Here is a 23,896-nt window from a genome sequence, read left to right on the forward strand (position 1 = left end):
TTTCTGATAGATTGCAGCAGTTTATTGACTTACAAAAATCCATAAATAATAGAAACTGATAGTGCAGAAATGAATATTCATGTTATGGCCAGTAAAGATCAGACACTGACTTGTGTGAATATCTCTTCACTGCTGTTTTCCAATAAATAAAAAGTAGTTTTCAGGCACAACAGTTACTTTGTCTCCCAACCACTGCCGTATATGTAAGAGCTATATAGGTGCCATATATAACTAGTTACTCCAAAGCAGCTAAGGGGAAGGGTGCGTATAGACACGTTCCTGTGGAATTATCATGTACAGAATCAAGGAGGAGTGTAAACTGGCAGTGCACTGTTAGAATGCAAAGCTAACTGTGGATATATTTTGTCTACACAGCATTGTTTTCAATGGGACATGCATTCTGCCTCATCTAGTCAGGTGTTTCTTTTTTAAGTGCAGCTACAGCAGATGTGAAGAGCTGGGGGGGCGTGCATGGCTGCTTATTTCCACATCAGTCAATAATGGTTTACTAATTTGTGATTTTGGGCAGAATCCATTATCTCAAGATCAATTTCACCTGGGTTCGCAATGTACGTTGCATTTAAAGACATGATTTGATATTCAGTAGTGCAACATGCAAACAGTTTTGTGAGAAAGTGCTTTTCCTGACTTCTACATTTGAAGAAAAAAAAGTCTACGGAGAAGGAACTGCGAAGTTTTTTTTTGAAAAATGGTAAATTTCTAAAAAATACTGCTTTAGGAAGTACAGGTGTATACAAGCTGGTATACACATGCAGTTAATGCTATCTTGCTTGAGAATGTACAGCTTTGTACTGAAGACACTTAGATCGAGCTACTTCCGCTCCAAAGTTTGCTGCATATGGCAGGTTATGCTGTATTAAATGCAACAAGGAATGAATTATGTAGCTAGCATGAAGTAATGTGCAATATAAATATTAAAAAACGACGTAGGCAGCTTATTTGAAAGGCATTTGAATTGTGCTTACAAATGTAAATCATAGGTTGCTCGCCCACTTCTGCAGACACAAGCATATTTCCTAGAATTCTACGGGGTGTTCTCCCTCCCATAGGGAGGTTTGGCTAATGCATTTTAAGCATGCAATCCATTAAGCACTGTGGCTCCACTCGCCTCAGAAAGACTGACACGCAGAAGAGTTACAAAGCACCAGCGTTCATTAAATTGTTCTTGTGCAATCAGACCCAGAGTTTCATTTGCTTAAGCCATGCTGAGATCAGCACAAGCTTGAACTCAGCCCACATGAATAAACTAGGGCACACGTCTGAACCCAGATATTTAAAATATCTTGTGATACAACTGAGCACATCATGTGCTAAGGCACTGAAGTTATGTTTTAAGGCAGAAATTTTTAGTGTTCTTAGGGATCTGTATTGAACGCTTAAATGGGACTTACATTAGAGCTTTTAAATTAGAATAAATACCCCTTAAAAATGAAGGGTTGTATCCAGTGCTTCACACGTGTAGTTCCAGTGCCCCAGCAGAACTTCTGTTTCTTCTGTTCCTGCCATCCCCGCCCCCAGAAAAATACCCCGCTGCTCTGGACACTCTCCCAACCCACCAGAGTAAATTTTGAGAGGGGAGCTGGAGGGGACAGGAGAGGAGGGGGAAAGTCTGTTGTGCGTATGGAAGTCCATCGCAGAACAGAGCTGTAGCACGGGATATGCCCTAAAGCTAAGTAACCATTTCTGTTCAGCATTCAAGATCAGCCAAACTACTACTAATAATAACTCTGATCTCTCCCCAATATAAAGCTACTCACACGTTGGCTACTTCTACCTTGTTTGGTTGGTTTTTTTTTAAAAAAAAACTTACTCACATCTTATTCTTACTGAAATTAGTGTTTAGATACAAGGCTCGATTTCCCAATTCCACTTTTGACAAACAGCATCTTCAGACAAAGTTCTGAATCAATGCACAAGAGCATCTCCTAAAAGGGCTAATGTCATCAGGAGATTGTACACATTCCTGATAAATGTACCTTCCGGTGCCCACTAATACAGGCTCCTATAAAGAATCCTGCTCCGTATTGTTTTTCCCTGGTAAGAAAAATACTAGGTGGCACATGGGATCCATTCAGAAATATCTGTCATGAGAAATGAACACTTTGTCACATCAAACATGAATGCCAGAATTGTACCAAAGATGCATAGAATACAGACTAAAGTAAGATGCCCTATAGAGATCAATGTACTACTGTATTAGAGAAGACTGGTATAAGTTCTGGTGAACACTCTTAGCTGATTAGCAGAGCTTATCAAACAACATCATTTATAGACAAGGGAGTTAATATCTTGATTACCATATTGTTATTTAAACATTTTATACTTGAATGAAGTAGCTACCGGAAAAGCAGGCAACATCAATAGTTAATATCCTTAGTTATTTTAACTTTTTGAGTTTCTTATTTCCACTCATAACAAAATAATTATCATCTTGCTTAGTCTTCAGTGTTGGGTCCTTTAAGCTTCCAGATGTCCCCTTAGTAGTTACAGCGGTAGTCTTAACTTTTGAAAGAGGATTCTTAGTGGATGGATGAAGATTTTTCTCATTCTGAGAAGATTTAACTGCTGATTGACCTCTGTTAGCACTTTGCATAGCCTTTTTCCTGGTTTCGACTTTGGTTGATTTTTGGGGAAGGCGCACCACGGACAGTGGGGTACGCTCTGGATGTTTTGACACACTGGATCCTACCAGAGTTCTCGCCGTGCTATTTTGGACCTGAACATTTTTGACAGATGTCTGGTTGTTAACAGATGAGGCTGCATTTTTACCCCTCGGTCCCAATGAAGACATCAGCTGTGTTGATTTACCATCTGTAACCAAAGCAGGGCTAACAGCAGGTTTGATGTTTCTGGCCTGGCTAATTTCTGGCATGCCTCTGGGTGACTGGGATTGTGCGGGTAATGTTTGGGTGGTGACTTTGGGAACTGGTTTTGCAGAAGGCTGTTGAGACAATGTTGGCTTCGGGACATGCAGATTTCTGTCAGCTGGCTTTGCAGGTCTTGCTAAGGTTTTTGAAAGAGGCTTAGCTTTGGCTGCAGCATCAAGTCGAGCTCTGCTGTTAGGAGAATCGAAATCTTGTTCTACAGCCACTCTTTTAGCTTTTGTTCCCGGTAGCTCAGAAAGCTTACTCGCTGAACAAAAAAGGGCAGGATCCGAAACAGCTGGAGAATTCTGGGAATGTGCAAGTTTGGCTGGCGACAAGACACGCTTCTGAAGCAAATTTGAAGTTACAGCAGTTCTCAACAAGGAAGAGGAGGAGGAACCTTTATTTACAGGTTGCCGAACTTTTGAAACCAAAGTTGATTTATGAGAAGGAGGTGCTGATTTTTTTGATACAGCTGCTGAAGATTTGGAAGATGGCATATTGTTATTCACTACTAAGCCTTTTGACTTGGTGTGCCCCAGTCCAAGTTGGCTTGTAGGAGACGTACACGTTGTTACTTTGGGGGACGAAAGACCACTTGATTGTGGAAACTTGGCTACTGCCTGTTTTCTGTTAGTTACATGTAGAGTTTTTGGATCTGAAACAGGAGTACAGGGCTTTGAATTCTGTTTCTGATACGTATCCACTGCAGATATGGGATTCATGAGTGGAGGCTGTGGTGCTCTAGCGCATGAATCGGGAACAGTCTCATTGGAAGCACCTTTTTGAAACGCCAAGATTTTCTGTTCTAACGTTGCAAACTGCAGCACCCGGCAAGGGTCGTACTTGAGTAGAAAACCTTGAAGAGTATCCCAACCTCCACCAACACGTACCATCACATGCTTGCCGTGTAACATCTAGCAGAAGAAGGGAGAAAGAGTAGAGAATAGGATATCTGCCCCTTTGTACTGCGGTATATTAGGCTTAGAAGGATCTCTGAGGGGCCTTAATCCACCCTCTGGGACTATCATAGTTTCCAATTTACCAGCTTTCCTCATGTATTACAGAATGATCTCCAGCTGTCCCTGAAGACCACTCCACAAATCCTAAAAACATTAAACAAGCGCAGACCAAGAGGACAGAGGAATGCAGGCTGCCAACAACCACAGCAGAGAGCAGAGGGACTTATTGATCAAGCATTCCCTAGCCTCACTCAGCCAGGCATTCAGGCTGAATATGAAAAATACTGCATGGAAGATGGAGCAAGCTTGTTTTCTGCTGCTCCAGAGTGTAGAACCCAAACCAATGGATTCAATTTACTAGAAAAGAGATTCCAACAAAGTCTGTGGAATAACTTTTTGATGGCAAAAGATGCTTGGCGGTGAAATGGACTACACCTTGGAAGGTGGTAGACTCTGCTTCATTAGAAGTTTTTAAACTGAGATTGAATGGCCATCTCCCAGAGCTTATTTAGCTATAGTTCCTGCACTGCAGGGGGTTAGACTAGATGACCCTTGGAGTGCCAAGTTTATGATTCTAGGAAAGGTGCTAAGGGGGCCTCTGCCCCCAAGATCCTTGAGCATGCTAGACCTTTCCCCTCTGCTACCAACCTTCATATGCTTGGTGTGAATGTCTGAAGGGCACTGAAGATTCCTCACGATCAGGAGCCCTGCATTACCAGTCAAATACACTTAGACCTTCCTCACTGGGCACTGGGGGGAGGGCTGATGCATGAGTCTCTGGGTCCTACAAAAAAATTCTGCTCTTGTGTGTTGAGGCTGAATGCTTGCAGAGTGCTAGGGACCATCTTCCAAACAGGCAAGGAAATTGCGAAAGTAACTTCACCAGCATGATGTCTCCATTCATGAGACTGAATTACTATCTGTGGGGATGTGGGCTATGCCTGGCCCAGATGAGACAGCCTATTCCAAAGCAAGAGATCGGAAACCGTTTTGAGAAATTGAACTTACACGTATGAAGAGTATTTTGTCTCCCAACCTGTAGCGTCCTTCAGACAGGTACTCAATTGAAAACCTGTGGGAGCAGCTGCAAGGAGGATCTTCAGCAATGTGCTTAACCTATTTTGTACAAATATTTCTTGTTAATTTCTCCCTGTTATCTTTAAAAAATAATAATGTATGTGAACTTCCTGTTTTGCTACAAGAATGGCATCACTGAAAGCCAATGTGAAGATCTCACCCTTCTTCCTCAAAACTGCCAAGCTGATAATAAGCTCACAGAATTTCAGAGGAAATAAAGAGCACTTTTAGTTGTTGCAACAGATGCATTTTCTTCTTCCTGCATTGTGATCAAATTTCCTTTCCAACTTTGCTGGATGTTTATTATGAAGATTGCGGCTAGTCTTACCTGGAAAAGAGCTCCACTGAAGCTATGTGGGACTTACTTCTCAGCAAAGAATCACAGGATTGCACTTATCAGATGGCAATCCTGTGCAGAGTTAGGCTGCTTAAATCCTACTAGGTGGGGGACATCAAGTAAATTTTTATGACTCTACTGAGTACGACTTAAATTGGATACAACTTGGGGAGATTACACAGATGAAGCTCATTTTCAAATGGAGCTCCTTTTAAATGCTCATTCAGAGGAGCGCACAATACAAGGTAATTCACCGAAGCAAGCTAAAACTTCATTGGACAAAATGCATGCGATACTTACTGCTTCGTGTAGTTCTCCATGTTGACAACACAACTTGGGAGTGACAGCAGGAGCAACAGGATCAGAGGACATTAATAAGGTCTCTTCCAATTCAATTTCCTTCTCCAGTTTTACTAATACAGGCGGTTCAACTCCATATCTAGAAAAAGGAAAGGAGGGGTGGGAGGAAAAGGTACTGCATTTAGGTTAAATAAAATTCTGAAACAAGGAAATGAAAAATAGTGTGTAGCTATTACATGTCTCTAGCATGTCTAAGTGCATATACAGCAGGCTGTGAAGTATCTAAAATATAGGTTTGACTTCCTGAGAAGTGTAGAAAGTGCTCTCCAAAGGTTCAATCATATAAGCTGCAGAGCCAGACTCTCAGAACATGTATTTGCCTAGAAACAATTTTCTACATCAGGCATAGGCAAACTCGAGCCTCCAGATGTTTTGGAACTACAACTCCCATTATCCCTAGCTAACAGGACCAGTGGTCAGGGATGATAGGAACTGTAGTCTCAAAACATCTGGAGGGCCAAGTTTGCCTATACCTGTTCCACATGAACACATCAGAGCTTGAAAGCAGGAGAACTGGAAGCTGGGAGAGTGGGACTGAAGAATCAAACTGGGATGTCAGTGTTATCCCTGATGGTGTACCCCCTTTGCTGGGACTTGACAACAATGCCATCTTTGATTTCAAAACCAAAAAACCTTCTACTGCCTACAGTATCTAATTCTGCCATTTTGATTTATGCTGCCCAATCCAATGAGAGAACACTGCCCCTTCTAGCCATGACTTGCTGAACTACTCATACTGAATTAAAATTTGGTAGGCTTTCTTTCCCTGAGTGTCAAGGAGGCATAAAGAGGCTGTATCTCTGAAGAAAACCTTGAGAAACAATTTAAATGAAGGGTAAACAACATAGTTGTAGCTGGCCTACAATTCCTATCATCCATAACAAGTGGCCACACTGGATGGGGCTTATGGGAGTTGTAGTTCAACAACATCTGGAAAGCACCACATTGGCTACCCTTAAGGTTTCTCAAGGTTTGCTCTACGTTACATACTGTATCTAGAAAACTCCAATGAATACACACCTTGATACGATGCGTCCGATTTCCAGTAGACAAAGGTACACTTGTCTGGGATCCTTATGAAGAACTGTGAAGAGAATTTTGAAAACTTAATGTTTTGCCTTATTTCATAGTAAGTTAATTTTTATTTAAGGGTAAAAAAATCAACTGCAGACTAGAAATAACTTGCATGCAAGACAAGAGAAGAATAAGTAACTCAGAGCACGACTTCTGTTTCATGCAACGGAAGACAAGTTATAATATGAAAGGCACCCACCATTTGCACTTTCCAGAAACAATTGAATATATTTTACTTTCAATAGGCTTTCTCAGCTGGATGAATAGGTCTCTGCCGTGGGCATCCATTTGGTATTGTTTTAAAACTAACTTGCTGTTAACTTCTGTGCTTTTAGCTGTTTCTATTGTATTTTGTAGGACGCGGGTGGCACTGTGGTCTAATCCACAGAGCCTAGGGCTTGCCAATCAGAAGATCGGCAGTTCAAATCCCCGCGATGGGGTGAGCTCCCGTTGCTCGGTCCCAGCTCCTGCCCCCCCTAGCAGTTCGAAAGCACATCAAAAGTGCAAGTAGATAAATAGGTACTGCTCTGGCAGGAAGGTAAACGGCGTTTCCGTGCGCTGCTCCGGTTCGCCAGAAGCACCTTAGTCATGCTGCCCACATAACCCAGAAGCTGTATGCTAGCTCCCTCGGCCAATAAAGTGAAATGAGCGCCGCAACCCGAGTCGTCCACGACTGGACCTAATGGTCAGGGGTCCCTTTACCCTTTACCTTTATTGTATTTTGTACATCACCTTGAGACATGGATGTGGAAGGAGATGATGCTGATGATTAATCTAATATCCAAATTCTGAATTATTACTCCTATAAGCTTTGTTCTCCACGGCATCAACAAGAGCTGTGCCAATATAACACTTTGCTTAGCAATCACATTTCTGGACTTACTTTTCAATGAAAACCCTCCCCCCCAAAAAAATAAATTCGAACTGTAAGAACTTGTCAGGAGATTTGGAAAGATGCCAGATACAGATGTGTGAAGAAAAAATCAGACATCAACAAAAATCACACACCACAATTCAAGTTTCCTAGGGTTCTATATCAGATACAGACTCTCTTCTCATTTTGTATTTTCCTGTTGTGAACCGTCCTGGGATCTTCAGATGAAGGGCAGTATACAAATTTAATATCATTATCATCATGTTGTGATCCTTGGATGGAGTGGCAGTATAAAAATTATTAAGGTTCCTGCATTGTTCAAATGCAAAGGAAATTGGGTGGCAAGCCAGAGCTGTATGCTTGCGCAAGGGAATCCAGTGTCCAAACAAAACAGCCACTCCTTATTTCCAAATATGCTTGAATGTAAAAGGGCACAGCAGGCTAAGAGGAATTTCGCCCCTCCAAGGAGGCTCTTTGCCAAGAGCATACAAAGCATGCATTTATGCTGCAAAGCCAGCTACTGTGTTAACTAGTCAGCAGCTTCCCAAATACTCTGAGCTACATACATGATGCAATATGGTGTTACTGATTCCAATTATAAATGTTGCCAACTCCATTCTACCTAGATGAAAATGAAATTATTCTTTATTAGACATATTCTTTCATTATTTATGAAGTTATCTTACCCAATATGATCTCTGATTTTGCTACTGAGAGATGGAAGAAGGGGGGATTAAATGGTGACTCTGAAAGTAGGGGTAATCACTGTGGTGCCCCCAAACTTCCATCAGGCCCAGACCAATGGTCAGGGATGATAGGCACTTAGTCTAACTGTATCTGGAGGGCTCCACTTTGGCCACACCTGGAACAAAGATATACAGTTTCCTAGAAGTATGCTTCACCTAAAGTTGGTGGGATTCAAAAAACAGAACACTTGCCATTGTCAATTAAGTTGCCCGAAATGCAAAATCAGCATTTATAAACTAAAATTACTAAGCATATCGCAACCAGTCGGTCCTAGGTGGTGGTTATGTTTGGTTTCTAAATGTATGCAGCAAACATATTTAAAGGTTGTGTTTCAACAAGCACAAGCAATTTCACAGCAACTTAAGTAGCACTTCTTCTGCAGGGCTGGGACTCAGGCGGGTGTGCATCTATTTTAAAAGAACAATACCAAAACCTTAATTAACCAATTCTGTTTTGAGCTACTCTTCTTTATGAGCAGTCAGAGATTTTGCTCCATCAGGTAAAACCTGGTCTGGCAGCTGCTGGTTACAAAGTCCGGTCTGAAACTAGAGGCAGATAATGTCATCCTCCAGGTACAAAAGCAGCGCAAGATCTGATTTTAAGCTGGAAGTGTTTTGAAGGTGGCAATCCTGAACTTGCCTGAAAGTTTACATTTTCATATCCATCTAGTTAGAATGAGGAGTGTAGGGCAGTAAAATCCAAAACTCTTGCTTCTGATGCAAAATGTTAATTACTCACAAATTGTTGACGCTGCAGAGTCCTTAAACTGGCTGACTAATTTTAGCAGTCATGTACTTGAAGCACTTTATAAAGAAAACTGAAACAGAGACCGGCTCCTAGCTGGCATTTAGGGCATATCTGCCTTTGAGAGAGGAACTTAACTGCATCCAGTTATTTGCATCCAATTCCTGAAAAATCACATCTGCACTAATCACAGATCCATCAGTAAAATAGGTATAGTATGCATGGAAAGAGAACAAGTAAAAAATCCTGGCATGGCAACATGCTACCTTCTTTTTCCCCAGATGTTAGAATCAGGAACATAGAAAGCTCCTAAACATGAAATTATATCACCCTGTACTACCTGCAGCATCCCCCTTAACTACCAATCTCCATTACTAAGAATAAAATTTGTTACCAGGAGGGAAAGCATAGATTCTTGAACTACAACTCACTGGCCATGCTAGCTTGGGCTAATGGGCGTTGAAGTCCAACAACAGCAGTATGACCACAGGTTCCTAAATCCTGGGTGAAGATCACTCATATTTATGATCATACTTACTTATGCACACTCAGAGAGCAGATGCATGTGACCCAGGGGCGAGAGTGCCTATGGGAAGCTATGGGAAAGTGTGACCTGGATCAAGAGGAAGATTTTCCTTGGACAAACAGGTACTGTTAACTCCTGTTACAGCTGCCCCTTTCTCTGCAAGTCTCTTCGCATCAAAGGCCTGGGTCTGCATTCTGCCACACTTCCCAAGACATTGGAGTTTGACAGTGGGAATCCCTGTCTTTTCAGAGAAGGTCTTTGCTCAGCACTAATAGGCGGCGGCAGGGGAGGGGAGGGAGTTATGGAAGCCTTGGACATCTTGACCAGCTGTGTCCATTCTTACTACCTCATGTCCCTGTCACTTTGTAACACCTTCTATAGCCATTCTGTGGAGTTTTTATAGTGCAATGCCAGCCCCTCTGGGGCCCTCTCCTACCACTGTTGTTAGAACATCAGCCTTCTATATCACCTTTCTAAATGGGACTGGAGTTCAACAGAGCCCCAAAATCTCATGCATGCTCTGCTGGTACTTTGCATGTTGATGTTGATGTGGGGTGGGTAGGTTTGAGTGGTCAACCCCCAGTGCAGGATTCCAAGGTTAAAAAAAAAAGCAAGCTGAAAGAGAAAACCAACCAACCAACCATTGAGCTTTATTGACTTAGAAAAAGCTTACTTCCCATTTCCAAGTATAGTTATCTTTAAAAACACCTCAAAATGCAAACAAAGCACACCCAAATTTGCACACACACCCAAAAAATGTTTCTTAGCACCATCCAATGTCACCAGTGATAGCAGAGTCACATGTAGTAGTTTATAAGAAGAGCTGCCACAGTTGCTGGCATGGTGAATGTGGCCTCAGCATCACAACTCACTGCTTGCTGACTCCACCCAGAATCTGAAAGTGTTCCAGGATATGGTAAACCACAATCAATGCATATCAGAGCATTAACAAGGCAAAGAACCATACTGAAGTCCCCCGAATAAGTCAGAATATGGAGCAAAGGGGGAAGGAAATCCCAACATCTTGAGCAAATGAGTCCTGATTCCATTGAAGAGCATGATGCAACACCCTCACTAAATCTGTACAGCTTAGTTTTAAAACAATTAATAGATTTTTGTTCTGCAGCTGGCTTGAAAGCTATTATAGGATCCCCTCTGTTATCCCCAAAAGCAACAATCAATAAAGTCCTCCTCTTTCTCTCCATGATATACTTGGTACCCTGGCTCTCTTTCCATCAGGTTATTTTGCTCTGTATTCAAGCCTGCATTGGTTACACCTTAACTCTGTCTTTTATAGAGGAATATGCACCACCTGTTTCATAATCAAGGAACTCTGGAACACACTCATAGGAACCAGTTCTTATGAACAGTTCTACCCCTTTTAACTAGAAGCCACAGCCACAACCTGCCTGAGAAATTAATGGCCATGTCATTTCATGGGACTGACCTCATTAGGCAATATTTACCTAAGCCTTCAGATTCGAAGAGGTAAGTCTCATCCACGCCAATGCAGCGACACCATTTGAGAAAGTTGGCAGTGTTATCTCTAGCAAAAAAGGATCCCGAAGGCGCATCTTTCTTACAGGGCACTTTTCTCAAAGGGAAATCCTGGAAAGAGGAAAACGGTTGTATAAATCAGTTGTACACATCTTTATCTGTAACCATCAGAAGGCTTGGGGGGGGGATCTTTTTTATACTATCGCAAAGTCCTTACATCTACATACACAGCAGGTTAGATCCAGATTAATTTTGGCAGCAAGGCTACAGGAAGATTCACAGAGATGAGCAGGGTTAGGATCCAGCAGATCTCTGGCTTTGCTGACACAGCCAGCTAAACCAGCTTAACCCCCTCATCCTCAGTTCAGCTGCAGACACACCAGCTTATCCCTCAGCTGGCTGAACCAAGTCTGGTGGTTCTTAAGCTGCTGTAAACCCAAAAAAGAGGATATTCTGGGGGAAGGACAAAATCTTGCACTACACCAGCTTCTGGTGTATAGGATTGCTCTCTTAGTCGCTCCTTTAGTCTAATTGAAGTCAGTGCTACTGGATAGAAGCCCTGTTGATTTCAGTGAAATGCAAGCACAACTAAAGTAACCTGGATCCAACACAATGTATTACATCGGCGTGGTGGTCACAGAAAGAGAGGTTTTGTGAGAACATGGAAAGCCCTTTTAGATTGCTTTCCAAGGAAGAGAACTGCAATGGAAACGAATCTTGTTGGGTATGTATTACCAGTGATGGAAATGGTTTTGACTGGCACTGTTGAGGACTTGGCTGAAACAGGATTAAATAGACCATGTATCAAGGTTTGTGGAGGTTAGCCTTTAGTTGTCAGAAACACTTTCCTCACAAAAGGGGAGCCCACCCATACCTAACTGACTTGCTACTTGCTCTGCTGAAAATAGGATTTGAAAGATGGTTTAAAAATATCTTATCAGCAAAATACAGAAGAATGGAGTATCACATGAAAAGAAATCAGGACAAAGCCCCAAGGGTATACAAAATAATGCTTCAGTAATCTAAATGTAGAAGAAGGTTGTCAGACGACTTAACATATGATTCACTAATATTTCTAATGAATTCCAATGAATAAACTATTTCAGAGCACTAAGGTTGTGCTTTTTTTAAATATTCCAGATTACCTTTTCCCTTTCACAGCGGCATAAAAATCAAATGAAGTCTCACCCTTTATCTGTTCCAAAGCATCATAAATAATCAAACCGATAACCAAATTGGGGGCTGATCATTTCCACCCCCTATAATCTGGTGCCCCACTGGTGTGGCCACCTTTCAGCACTGCCCTAGGCTGCTCAGTACTGCCCTCATCTCACACCCATCCCTTCTCCTCCCACATACTTATGAGGAATTGCCTGCCTCTCCAGGTACAGGCGGCTTACATGCATTTTGGCATGTATCACCTGTAGCACTTTTGTTTCCAGAGCTTCTTGCCACTATACTTCACCCTACAGCTTTTATGCCACACATCCCATAACCACCACCTGTCTTCCTACACTCCTGCATCTGCACCTTTCAACAGCCCATTGCACCTGTACTGCTCCAGAGGAAAGGAGGTGCACTTGAAATGTGTCAATATTTGTTTACTTATTTTTTAGATTTATATACCACCTTCCCCGCTGAAAGGAGCCCAAGGTGGAAGTGATTCAAACTGTCTCTGTGTATCCTTTGCTTCATAAACAACCCCCCTACCCCCCACTCTGCAGTGGACAAGGGTTCCTGCAATACCCTTGTCTTGTCTCCAGTGTCATTTTCTGTAAGGAGCTATGACATACATGCTTGCCATGACAACAACATGACGCTGATTCTCCTGGGCGGAGCATAAAAGACCAACTCCAGGGGCCCATGTCCCAAATGCATTACCTGAAAATGAGATCTCATCAGAAATATAATAGCCTTAAGCTTTGGGTCTGAAGATGCAACCATGTTACCAAAGTTCTATACATGAGGACACTCTTGGGCTTGCACTTGCCTGCATTAATATGGAAAAAGCAACATCTGAACCAGGAGCACAAGCACATCTGGCTACATGCTATCATTGCTGATGCAAAAGCACCTTCTGGTGCTACCACAGCTGCATCTTAACAAGGTAAATGTATACTTTCAGTTTGCATGCTACATCCTTCATGTGAACCTGAGCAGAAATAATCCCAGTGAAATTAGTTTGTAGAAAATCTCACTTCCATGTTTTTATAAGCTGCGATGAATGCTGTACTTACCCTTAAACTATTTGGGTCACAAATTTCTTTTACTGTGCTTTGAATGACTCCAACCAACAAGCACAGCAACACACCGTTATCAAGATCTTCCAACAATTGGTCGGCTGTAAGTTCTACCCCTGTAAAAGAGACACTTTTTCATTAAAGTAGTGAATAATAAACTTGAACGGACAACTCAGACATGCATAGACATAAACGCAGCCCATTTTCACAGGGGAATAACTTCCAAATGCTCCTTTTTGTGTATGTATTTCATCAGCTTTTGACCAATTCCAGCTGAACCTTCAAACCCACTTCAAACATTTCATGCCGGCCTTGCCCAGCAGCTAGGGATGATGGGAGCTGTAGTCCAAAACATATGGAAGACACCAAGTTGAGGAAGTCGGATGCACACAGCTAGCCAGGAAGATGTTATATGTGGCAGAGCCAGCACAGAAACAGAAGGAGCTGTGGAAGGTTGTTGAAGAACCATGTGGCATCCTAAACCGAGAGATAAATTACCTCATGCTCAACACATTAGAAATCATAGACTTCATTCATATTCTTCATTTTATTGCATATGATTGTGTTCCTGCATTTTAAAGCAACCATTTGAATTGCAGCCTATATTATGGGCTACAGGGTTACATAATGGTAATTCACCAACTGGTTCAACTAGTCCGTGCTTTTTGAAACATGCAAACATTTAAAAAGATTGTGGCAAGGCATTATTATATGCTCTTAGCAAATGAAAGAGAGAAAGAGACCCGGGGAGGGGGGGGAAAGGACCTCGAACAGGAAGAGGTGCCTGCAATTCCTTGGGTACGGTAATGGTTCTGACTTTTTTTGTGCTAAACTTTAGCCCAAAGCAGACATTCTTCTTCTCACACAATTCAAATCACATGAGAAGAGAGTAGGAATGTGCTTACTAAGATTGCTGCCTTCATTGCGTCCCTACTGCCTGCCAGGCATTGGAAGGCAATCATGTGCAGCAGGCGTTTTGCAGAGAGGCTCCAAGCATGCAGCAGGATCTGCACTTTAGATGCTTGCCTTCCAGCTTGTGGAAAGTGGGATGGGACTCAGGAGAGGGGGCTAGCACATCCGCACTCTCTTCTTCAACCCTCAGAGTCCATCTTTCACTGTGGCAGCGGCTGTGCTCTGAAACTCCTGCCTATTTACATTAGGATGGCACCCTCAATATACAGTGGTACTTCAGAAGTCAAAAGGAATCCGTTCTGGAAGTCCATTTGACTTCCAAAATGTTCGTAAACCAAGGCGTGGCTGCCAGCTGGATGCAGGAAGCTCCTGCAGCGGAAGCCACGTCAGATGTTCAGGTCCCAAAGAACGTTCGCAAACCGGAACACTCACTTTGGCATTCAGAAGCCAAAACGTTTGACTTGCAAGGCGTTTGGGCTCCAAGGTACGGCTGTATTTAGTTTTAGACTTTTGTTAAAAACGTATTTTATTTCAGCAAGCCAACCCAGGCATTTAGTTACCTCTATTAGTTTTAAAATTTAGTTACTTTATTAGTTTTATTTTAACAGTGTTTTAATGCTGATTATTTTACATATCTTTATACACAGAGAGAGAGAGAGAGTTTTGACCATTTTAGCTGTGTTTTTATCTGCAATTTTATTAAATACAGCTCTTATAGTTCTTAGCCAGAATAGGGAGCACTTTGATTAAGCAGTTTACAGCCATACCTTGGGTGACAGACGCTTCAGGTGTTAAATTGCACTTTGCGCATATGTGCCGAATCGCAACCGTGCATGCACAGACGCGGCGCTGTGGGTTGCAAACGTGCCTCCCGCATGGATCACATTCACAACCCACGTGTCCACTGTATACATATTCCTGAATGAATAAATAAATAAATAAATGTAGGAGACAGATCCCTGAATGGGGCTCAAGGACAACAATAATTAGGGCAATGCTCTTCCAAACAGACAAATATTCCCAGTACTTTACCCAACAAGCCAGAGAGCCAGATGGAAAGGTCCTCCTGCATAGGAACCAGCGTTGCCTCATGTCGGACAGATATCCACTGGTCGTAGAGCAAAACATCTGCCAAGCCTGGGCCATGCCTTGGAGTCAGCGGACTTCGTGGACTTAGAGGGGGATCCTCTCCAAACCACACCTAAGGGGAGACATCAACAGCTAAACAAGACAACTTGGACACACTTTGAAATATACGGTAGGCTGCAACCTGCAATACAGGTTGTGAGTTGTAACGGTTGAACATTATTGCTAAACATTATGAAGCCCTTTCCAAAAAAAAGGTACAAAAGTAGTATTAAGTCAGTAATGACATTATCTAATCTATTACCCAAACGCTTCACGTTTGTTTTAGAACAGCCTTACTGAACATCAGAGATGCTGGTTTTATGTATGGTCCACGACAGGCATGCAGCCTGGATTCCAAACTTTGAATTTTCATTTTAAAAGAACAGCGAGTAAAATAAACAGCGAGTTATTACAACACATAAATTTGGCACATTTGGGTGGCAATTCTATTCCCAGTTTCCAGGAGCACTGAGCTCAATAGGACCTACTCCTGAGTAGGCATGCACAGGATTCTGCTGTAAATCGTCACAGGTCTTTCTTCAGAAGCATATTTTTTTACTTGGTTAAGGTAGGAAAATGATAATAAAGACGTCAGTAATTCACTGTGCCTACCTGAACTGCATGCTGCATGACGATTGTACTTTCCTAGGAATGGAAAGAGGAGACACATTAAATTAAAACTCAGTGGCTATTTTATATTGGAGTCACACCTAGCACCTACAAATGTAGTGTTATGAACTGCTATGAGCAAAGATATTATGAGTCTCATATGATACATAAATAGATCCTAAGATAAGTTAACCTGAAAATCCTTCATGGACAGAAAGTTTATCATCCATTCTCTCCCTGCAGCCAATTGCAATCCCTCACAGCCTCTCTGGGAGATCAGGGATCCTCCAAGACATCATCAGACAGATTGCAAAAGAGGTGATAGGCAACTGGTTTGGAGCAATTCTCTCCTCCTACATGACTGCAAAAGTTTCAAAAGCCGATTGCAAAAATGGCAATAGCTACAAACAAGGAAAACTAATAAAAAGACTCAGAAACATTAATTATATAAGCCATCCAATTACCTGCAATCGCTAGGCAGAAATAAATGAATAAGAAATGATATTAAAGTACACAGTCATAAAAAACAAATTACAGTAACAGAAAATTGCAACAGAGAAAAAATAAAATCAGTTTAGCAGCAAGAGTGCACATCAGCTTTGCTGAACCTGGCACTCTCCAGGCATTTTGGATTCAAACTCCCATCAGCCCCAGCAAGCATTGCTAATGATCTGAGATGAGGGGAATTATAACCCAAGAACATCTGAAGGCTACCAGATTGGGGAAGTGTTTTAAATGGCCCGGTTTGGATGATCTTTCTAAATCATGGCTCAGGAACCCAGGAAAGATTGTCCAAACCAGGCCAGTAAGTCTCTTACAGGAAGTTGACAAAACTTTGATCTTGAAACAGAGTTTAAGGCAACACGATTGAAATAACATCATTATTCAGCTTGCATAAAACTCTTGCACGGGGGGGGGGGGGACAAACCATAGTTCTTAGGATTGCCAATTGGATTATAATGTTTAGAACACAAACATGTTTCTATTCTAAATTTTCCTTCACCTCAAGCTGCAGAATCATCATGTCATTTTATTTATTTCTCCTTCCTCAGAAGAGCCCAGGGGGATGTACATTAAGAATAAGAAAAGAAAAAGATAAAAGAGTGCTAAAAACACATATACACTAAAAACCCTTGCTAGCAAATTAATTAAAACAAAAATCCATATACTATTGATGAGGAGTATCACCTCTTATTTTAATTCTTTGCAATACCAACCTTGCTTATACTCCAGATTTAGGACTAGGTCAGAGGCTGATTTGGGTTTCGAGCCATAGTCAGTTTGAGAGCACAGCTATATCCTGAACTAATCATATCTGTCAGTGCAGAAGTTCCACTACTTTTCTCTTGGATGTTAATAGCACATGCCCCTTTCCTGTTGATATTTCTCTTCTCTGCACCATACGAAAGAGGGCAGAATATAAAAAGCAGAACATTACTAATGAATGTATTATGCTTCCCACAAGCTGGTCACAGGGAATAAATTTCATTCAGCATAAAAAGCCCTTTGTCCTAACTACAAGCCTGAGAGAGTTCATTGACTTTTTAGAAAGGGGAAAATATGGCAGGAGCAGCAAGCAAAGAGGCTTGCCCTCATTAAAATAAGGAGCCCCATACAATCAGACAAGGGCCTTAACATGCCAATCGCCAGAGTAAGAACAAAAGACAGCCTAATGTGGAGGGCACGCTCAGCGTCTGAATAAAATGAAATATTCACAAATGAACATTGGAAAAATGTCCAGAATCTTCATTTTTCAGGAATGCCTCACAAAAGTAATCTTTGGAGGGGGGCATGGGCATTTCAAAGAAAATGTCAAGTTGTTTCACAACAGTTCACTGGGTAACACCACGTCTGTCATAGAAGTCTATTAAAATGTCATCACTGAATTGGCCATATGTTGTCAACTAGAAGCAGGATTCCTGCTGCTCAGGCACTCTGGAGATATAATCAGAGCTCCGATTCAGACATCATATTCCTGATCCTCCAAACCATGGTTTAGGGGATTGGGAGCAATGAGCTTGCAGGCTACCTTCTGCCCTTCTGTCCTCCTCCCTTCTTCATATATATATCCTTGTTGCCTCAAATCACAGTTTGAATATGAAAATGAATTGTGGCTTAAGGAAATGAGGAAACATTCTAATAAGGAACGAGAAAGAAAACACTGCCAGACGGAACCATCATCCTTCTCCATTCCCTGCGTGCTGTTGTGGGTTTTCTCTTGACACCCACGCACCACCCATGAACAGGGATCTTCACATCATAAATGGGACTGCAGATCTGAAAGGAAGCATATTCTGGCATCTCCCACCAGCAAGGGGACCAAGAGCCATTGGGAGGTCGGACTGCCTTCCATCCAGGAAGAACATCATGGCAAAGGGAAGTGCAGCTTGGTCAAGTCCATTGGCCAAAGAAAGGTACTTGCTCTCCCCTTTTTATTAGAAAAAACACACTCAGTTCAAACTGCAGCTTGTCCTAGGACCAAAGAGAGGAAGAAAATTGCACACTGCCCTGGTCCACACTGTTAATGCCTGTTTGTAATTCATCCCTTTCTTCTGGCACTGTGAAGCTGATATTACTTCTCTACCTTTGTTGAGTATCTTTATACCCAACTATTATTTTTTTTTTAAAAAGTGTGTAAACTTAAGGACAAGCCTGGCCTCTCATTTTTGTTTAAAATTAATGTGAACCCATTTGGAAGAAAATCTTAAAAAGTGGAATAAGGAGGTAAACAAAAAGAAAACAAAATTAAGTAACTAAAGTAGTGGTCACTCACAAGCCAGCTAAGTGCAGTACGCCAGCCACAACTGCAGAATCCTAGCATGAACCATGATGCAATTGCATCAAGCCTATTGGAATTCTTTAAAGAAAGTGGGCAGGCTATGCTGAGGCCAGACATCTCCTCCTTCCTGTGTAAGAGAAGAAAAAATTCAAGCAGTCATACTCTTCCTCAAAAGTGACCACAATTCAAGAAACTGGAGATTAAACTGATTCAGGCCTGAGGGAAGGAAGTATGTGGCCTGAGTCACTCACACAGGCCCATCTGACTCATATACATACTGCCACTACTACTTCAAATTCCTGCCTGAAGAAGTGATATGTGCAACTCAGAAGCTTGCTTCTCACCCACACATCTGGCCCAATGACAGGTATCAGCTGACCCACTTTGGATTATGTATGCCTTTCAAATGCTGACTCACCAAAAGTCCCTCATCCACTAGCACCATAAGTTATTAGCAGTTAAAGCCACCATTCACTGCAGCTTATCATTCCAACACGGCTTCTGAATTAGCAAGTAGCTCACAGTGAGTTTAGGCACTGGGCGTTAATTCAGTGGCTATTAGTTGGGCATTTTACCTCTGTTCTTAAGAGTGTTATGAAAGTTTCCAGAGAATACATAATCAAACAAATAAAATATTGTAAGCATTTTAATACCAGCCTAAAATTATATAGCAGGGAAGTTTAAAAAGGTAAAGGTTAAGGACCCCTGACAGTTAAGTCCAGTCGTGAACAACTCTGGGGTTGCGGTGCTCATCTCGCTTTACAGTGGTGCTTCGCAAGACAAAATTAATTCGTTCTGCGAGTTGCTTCGTCTTGCGATTTTTTCGTCTTGCGGAGCGCGGATTCCCCGGGTATTAACGGTTTTACGAAAAAGGAAGCAAACCCGCAATACATTTTCGTCTTGCAAAGCAAGCCCATAAGGAAATTCATCTTGCGAAGCACCTTGGAAAATGGAAAACCCTTTCGTCTAGCGAGTTTTTCGTCTTGCGAGGCATTTGTCTTGCGGGGCACCACTGTACAGGCCGAGGGAGCCGGCATTTGTCCGCTTCTGCAGACATTTTTTCCGGGTCATGTGGCCAGCATGACTAAGCCACTTCTGGCGCAACGGAACACCAAAACCAAAGCAGCGCACAGAAATGCTGTTTACCTTCCTGCTGGAGCAGTACCTATTTATCTACTTGCACTGGCGTGCTTTCAAACTGTTAAGTTGGCAGGAAGCAGGGCAGTTTACCAAATGAATAAAACAATTAAACACACACACACACCACAAAAATCAAAAGCATGAAGCTGTTAGTAGGGCTGAAACTGCATCCAAAAGACTCAGGAGAGGACAGGAAGGTAAGCACCAGGCAAACCGCTTTGGAAGATACCCCAACTGGAGCGCCATCACTGAAAGAGTCTCTTCAGTGGTAGGCACCTATCTTGCTTCTGCTGGCAAGGGCATGCACAGGGGCTTCAAATACCCACCAGGGGGCTTTAAAGGTCAACACCAGCACTTCTTAATGTGCCCAGAAATGGACTAGGGCCAGTGCAGCTGGCATCATACAGGTGTACTATGAGCTTAACATCTATTCCCAGTTAGCAATTCAGTTGCCATTTTCTGTATTAACTACAGTTTCCAAAGGCAGCCCCACAGACAACACAGTTCAAGGGCAGATGGTCTTAATCCAGATACTCACTAGTTTCCTAATGCTAATAAATGCTGAGCTTTGATAAACTTCTGGAAATACATGCTCAGTTCTACTTAGCACATAGATGAAATATAACACAAAGCCCTCTGTTCTCAAACAACTGCAAAGACCACAATAGGAGATGGTACAAAAGCTTGTCTCTAACAGTGCAATCCTATGCATGTTTAAAGGTAAAGGTACCCCTGCCCGTACGGGCCAGTCTTGCCAGACTCTAGGGTTGTGCGCTCATCTCACTCTATAGGCCAGGAGCCAGCGCTGTCCGCAGACACTTCCGGGTCACGTGGCCAGCGTGACAAGCTGCATCTGGCGAGCCAGTGCAGCACACGGAAACACCGTTTACCTTCCCGCTGGTAAGCGGTCCCTATTTATCTACTTGCACCCGGGGGTGCTTTCGAACTGCTAGGTTGGCAGGCGCTGGGACTGAACGACGGGAGCGCACCCCGCCGCGGGGATTCGAACCGCCGACCATGCGATCGGCAAGTCCTAGGCGCTGAAGTTTTACCCACAGCACCACCCGCGTCCCAATGCATGTTTACTCAGAAGTAAATTCCACTGTAAGGAAGGATTGAAGCCTTAGATACTTAGAGCCCAAACCACTTCTGTTACTGAGTACAACTTGAGAGTCTTGTGTTACAACCCATGTAAGTAAACAATGCTTTGGACAAATCTGCAGTAGCAGCTTATTATGTTGCAATGATTTATCTTGTACAGTTTTACACAATACTTGAGATTCAAATGTGGAAGCCACCCATGCCTAAAGGTTAGAGAGATATTTAGGGTATTTCATCACAGACAAAGCTAGCAAAGTGTTTTTCCCTCCTCGTATACACCTAACCACCAGCATAGGTAAAGGTAAAGGTACCCCTGCCCGTACGGGCCAGTCTTGACAGACTCTGGGGTTGTGCGCCCATCTCACTTAAGAGGCCAGGGGCCAGCGCTGTCCGGAGACACTTCCGGGTCACGTGGCCAGCGTGACATCGCTGCTCTGGCGAGCCAGAGCCGCACACGGAAACGCCGTTTACCTTCCCGCTGGTAAGCGGTCCCTATTTATCTACTTGCACCCGGAGGTGCTTTCGAACTGCTAGGTTGGCAGGCGCTGGGACCAAGCAGCGGGAGCGCACCCCGCCGCAGGGATTCGAACCACCGACCTTTCGATCGGCAAGCCCTAGGCGCTGAGGCTTTAACCCACAGCGCCACCTGCGTCCCACCAGCATAACTCAGTGCAAATCCTATACATTTACCCCAATCAATTCCCCAGTGCTGCTCTTGATCCTCCTTATCATTTGCTGGTGTGAAGGTTTTCAGAAGTGCAAACCACACTTAAAACACATACCAAGATATGCTGTAGTAAACCCCAGACCGCATCAGATATCTTAATTGCAACATCAGATTGCCCATGGACAAGCCATGGAATATTAACTTTCCACAGCTTTTATCCCAGATAAGGATGCAAAATGTGTTTCCATTGGTTTTTCTAGAATCTTACTTGGAAGTAGGCATGCTTATACATAGTTGCGAGGAGGAGGTAAGCTGGAGGAAGAGGAGAGGGCATGGGTAGATAGAGCTGTGAGCTGAAGGGGGTCCTTTTCCTATCCTCTGGACCCCCCGGGAAACTCAACAAACCAGCTGTTTGAGGATAGGAATGGTACTTCCTTGGGCTGCCCACAAATGGGTGTAGAGAATGCAGCTGAATGGGACACAGTTATGGGCAGCCTGAGAAAGTACCATCCACCTTGGTTCTGTCCATGAAAAGCAAGTCTAGAGTAAGAGACTAGGGTGATGTCTGCTATTTCCAGGAACCCTTCTCAATGTGAGACTTTTGTGGGTGAGCTAAGAGTTTGTTTTGACCTGATTCTGGGTGAGAACCCAGAGACAGAGAGGGAGTGTGCGTCAGAAGAAAAATGAATGGATGTTGATATCAATCAATATATTAGTAACTTTGTATAAACATATATAACTGTGCATTTTTGAAATATTTTGTTCAAATTGTGTATTATTGATTCCATTTTCTGTACACTGCTTAGAGATATTTTTAATATATTAAGGGGTATGGAAATTAATCAAATCAAACCTACACAGAATAACATGCTGTTTGGAAGGTAATACTCTGGAAATCAAACCTAACTCTACTGAACTCAAAACTGCTAATCGAGACTATTAAGGTCTGTTTTTCACGCTGGAAGACAAATATTATGTTTGCAGCCATACAGCTGAAGAGCCTGCTTTCAAAGCTTCATTGGAAGGCTCATCATTCAAATATTAGTATGATTAGGAACTGTTCCATGTTGTGCAGATAGTTTGCTTTAAGACTCCCAAAGATGTAGCCTTGTTTTGAAAGACACCATCGGGTTTTGTGATCCTAAAAATCAGATTCATATTTTGGGAATTGTATGCGCTGCATATGATCACACTTCAAAGCTACGCATCAGCTACATACCTTGTAACTGTATGAACTTTCTTAGACAGTACTGCTACTTGAAGAAAAAAATTACGCTTGGTCAAAAATCTTTAGTAAACTAACCTGCCACAAGGCCTGGCATTCTCCACTTTAAAACCTGCATACTCCCAGGCCCGTTAGGACAGGAGGCAGGACAAAGGACAGACTGCCACAAACATTACTGAATTAAGAGGGCCTGTCCCACACTTATGCATGCCAGTATTGTCTTCCAGCTCAGAGTTGGCCCTAAAACCTTTGGACTGCTCTGCATTACTTTCCCCCCTTTCTCATAATAACTATATTTCACGTTCTCCGTTCTACATTTTTGAAGACAAGCTGCATCTGTGGCACTGTAACGCCCATCCAAAGCGCTGGTGTTTTGTTTCCCTAACGCAATGTAAACAACCCAACAGCCTTAGGTAGCCAGAGAAAGCAATCTTTTTAAAACCCTCGCTGTCTGAGGTGGAAAAGGGAAAGGGAAAGCCGCTCTCCTCAAGCAATGCCTGCGTGAGGCAGAGCAACCTAGTCACACAGCCTTGCCCGCAGCATGTGACCATTGCAACTGTCCACCGGCTGCTTGCGCACTCCCCGGGCAAAGGGTGAGCTTGCAGCCAGAAGGAAAGCACGAATCCCCTCGAAGGACAGGACACGGGGAAGGTTACTCACTCACACGGCAACAGCCCCCCGCGTCGCGCTCCCCCTACATCGTCTGCCAGGCACGCTGTGATTGCGGCGGCGGCGGCGGCGGCGACCCCTTCGCAGCTGCGGCGCGCGCTGATTCACTCGCCTCCGTCCGCCCGCACAGTTCGAAAGGCCCAATCAGGCGGCGCGAGGAGGAGCCGAGGGCCGCGAGGAGGAAGCGCCGACGCGAGCCGGGCAGCTCCAGTCTGCGGCCTCCCGGGGGCGCCGCTGCGCGCTCTCCGGCCCAGCCCCGCAGCCTCCCCCTGCTCCTCCTCGGGCGGCGGTCGCTGCTTCCGCAGCCGCTGTGAAGCTTCCGCGCGGCCCAGCTGGGAGAGGA

General features: G+C 43.2%; 1 protein-coding gene across 3 annotated transcripts; it reads right to left on the minus strand.

The window, feature by feature from the left end:
* Nucleotides 1–23,646, minus strand: GAS2L3 (growth arrest specific 2 like 3). Of its 3 annotated transcripts, none has more exons than XM_079991902.1 (9): nt 23,549–23,646; nt 15,976–16,008; nt 15,268–15,436; nt 13,321–13,439; nt 11,053–11,194; nt 6,642–6,705; nt 5,562–5,700; nt 4,856–4,963; nt 1–3,802 (listed from the first exon to the last, which is right to left on the minus strand). In XM_079991902.1, the coding sequence occupies exons 2-9, from the start codon at nt 15,991–15,993 to the stop codon at nt 2,399–2,401; spliced, it is 2,163 nt and encodes a 720-aa protein (XP_079848028.1). In that variant the 5' UTR covers nt 15,994–16,008; nt 23,549–23,646; the 3' UTR covers nt 1–2,398. The 3 variants fall into 3 exon arrangements, with proteins under 3 accessions (XP_079848028.1, XP_079848030.1, XP_079848029.1); XM_079991904.1 differs by having other exon boundaries at nt 23,545–23,644; XM_079991903.1 differs by lacking the exon at nt 23,549–23,646 and adding an exon at nt 17,190–17,386.
* Between the last annotated feature and the right edge of the window lie 250 nt (nt 23,647–23,896).

This window comes from Podarcis cretensis (genome assembly GCF_951804945.1).
Source record: "Podarcis cretensis genome assembly, chromosome: 10".
Lineage (NCBI taxonomy): Eukaryota > Metazoa > Chordata > Lepidosauria > Squamata > Lacertidae > Podarcis > Podarcis cretensis.

Coding starts and splice junctions, on each gene's coding strand:
- GAS2L3 (XM_079991902.1), bottom strand. Junction 6,706..11,052: donor CTTCGAATCTGAAGGCTTAG/GTAAATATTGCC, acceptor TTCTCTTCACAG/TTCTTCATAAGGATCCCAGA. Junction 3,803..4,855: donor ACAAAATACTCTTCATACGT/GTAAGTTCAATT, acceptor TTCTTCTGCTAG/ATGTTACACGGCAAGCATGT.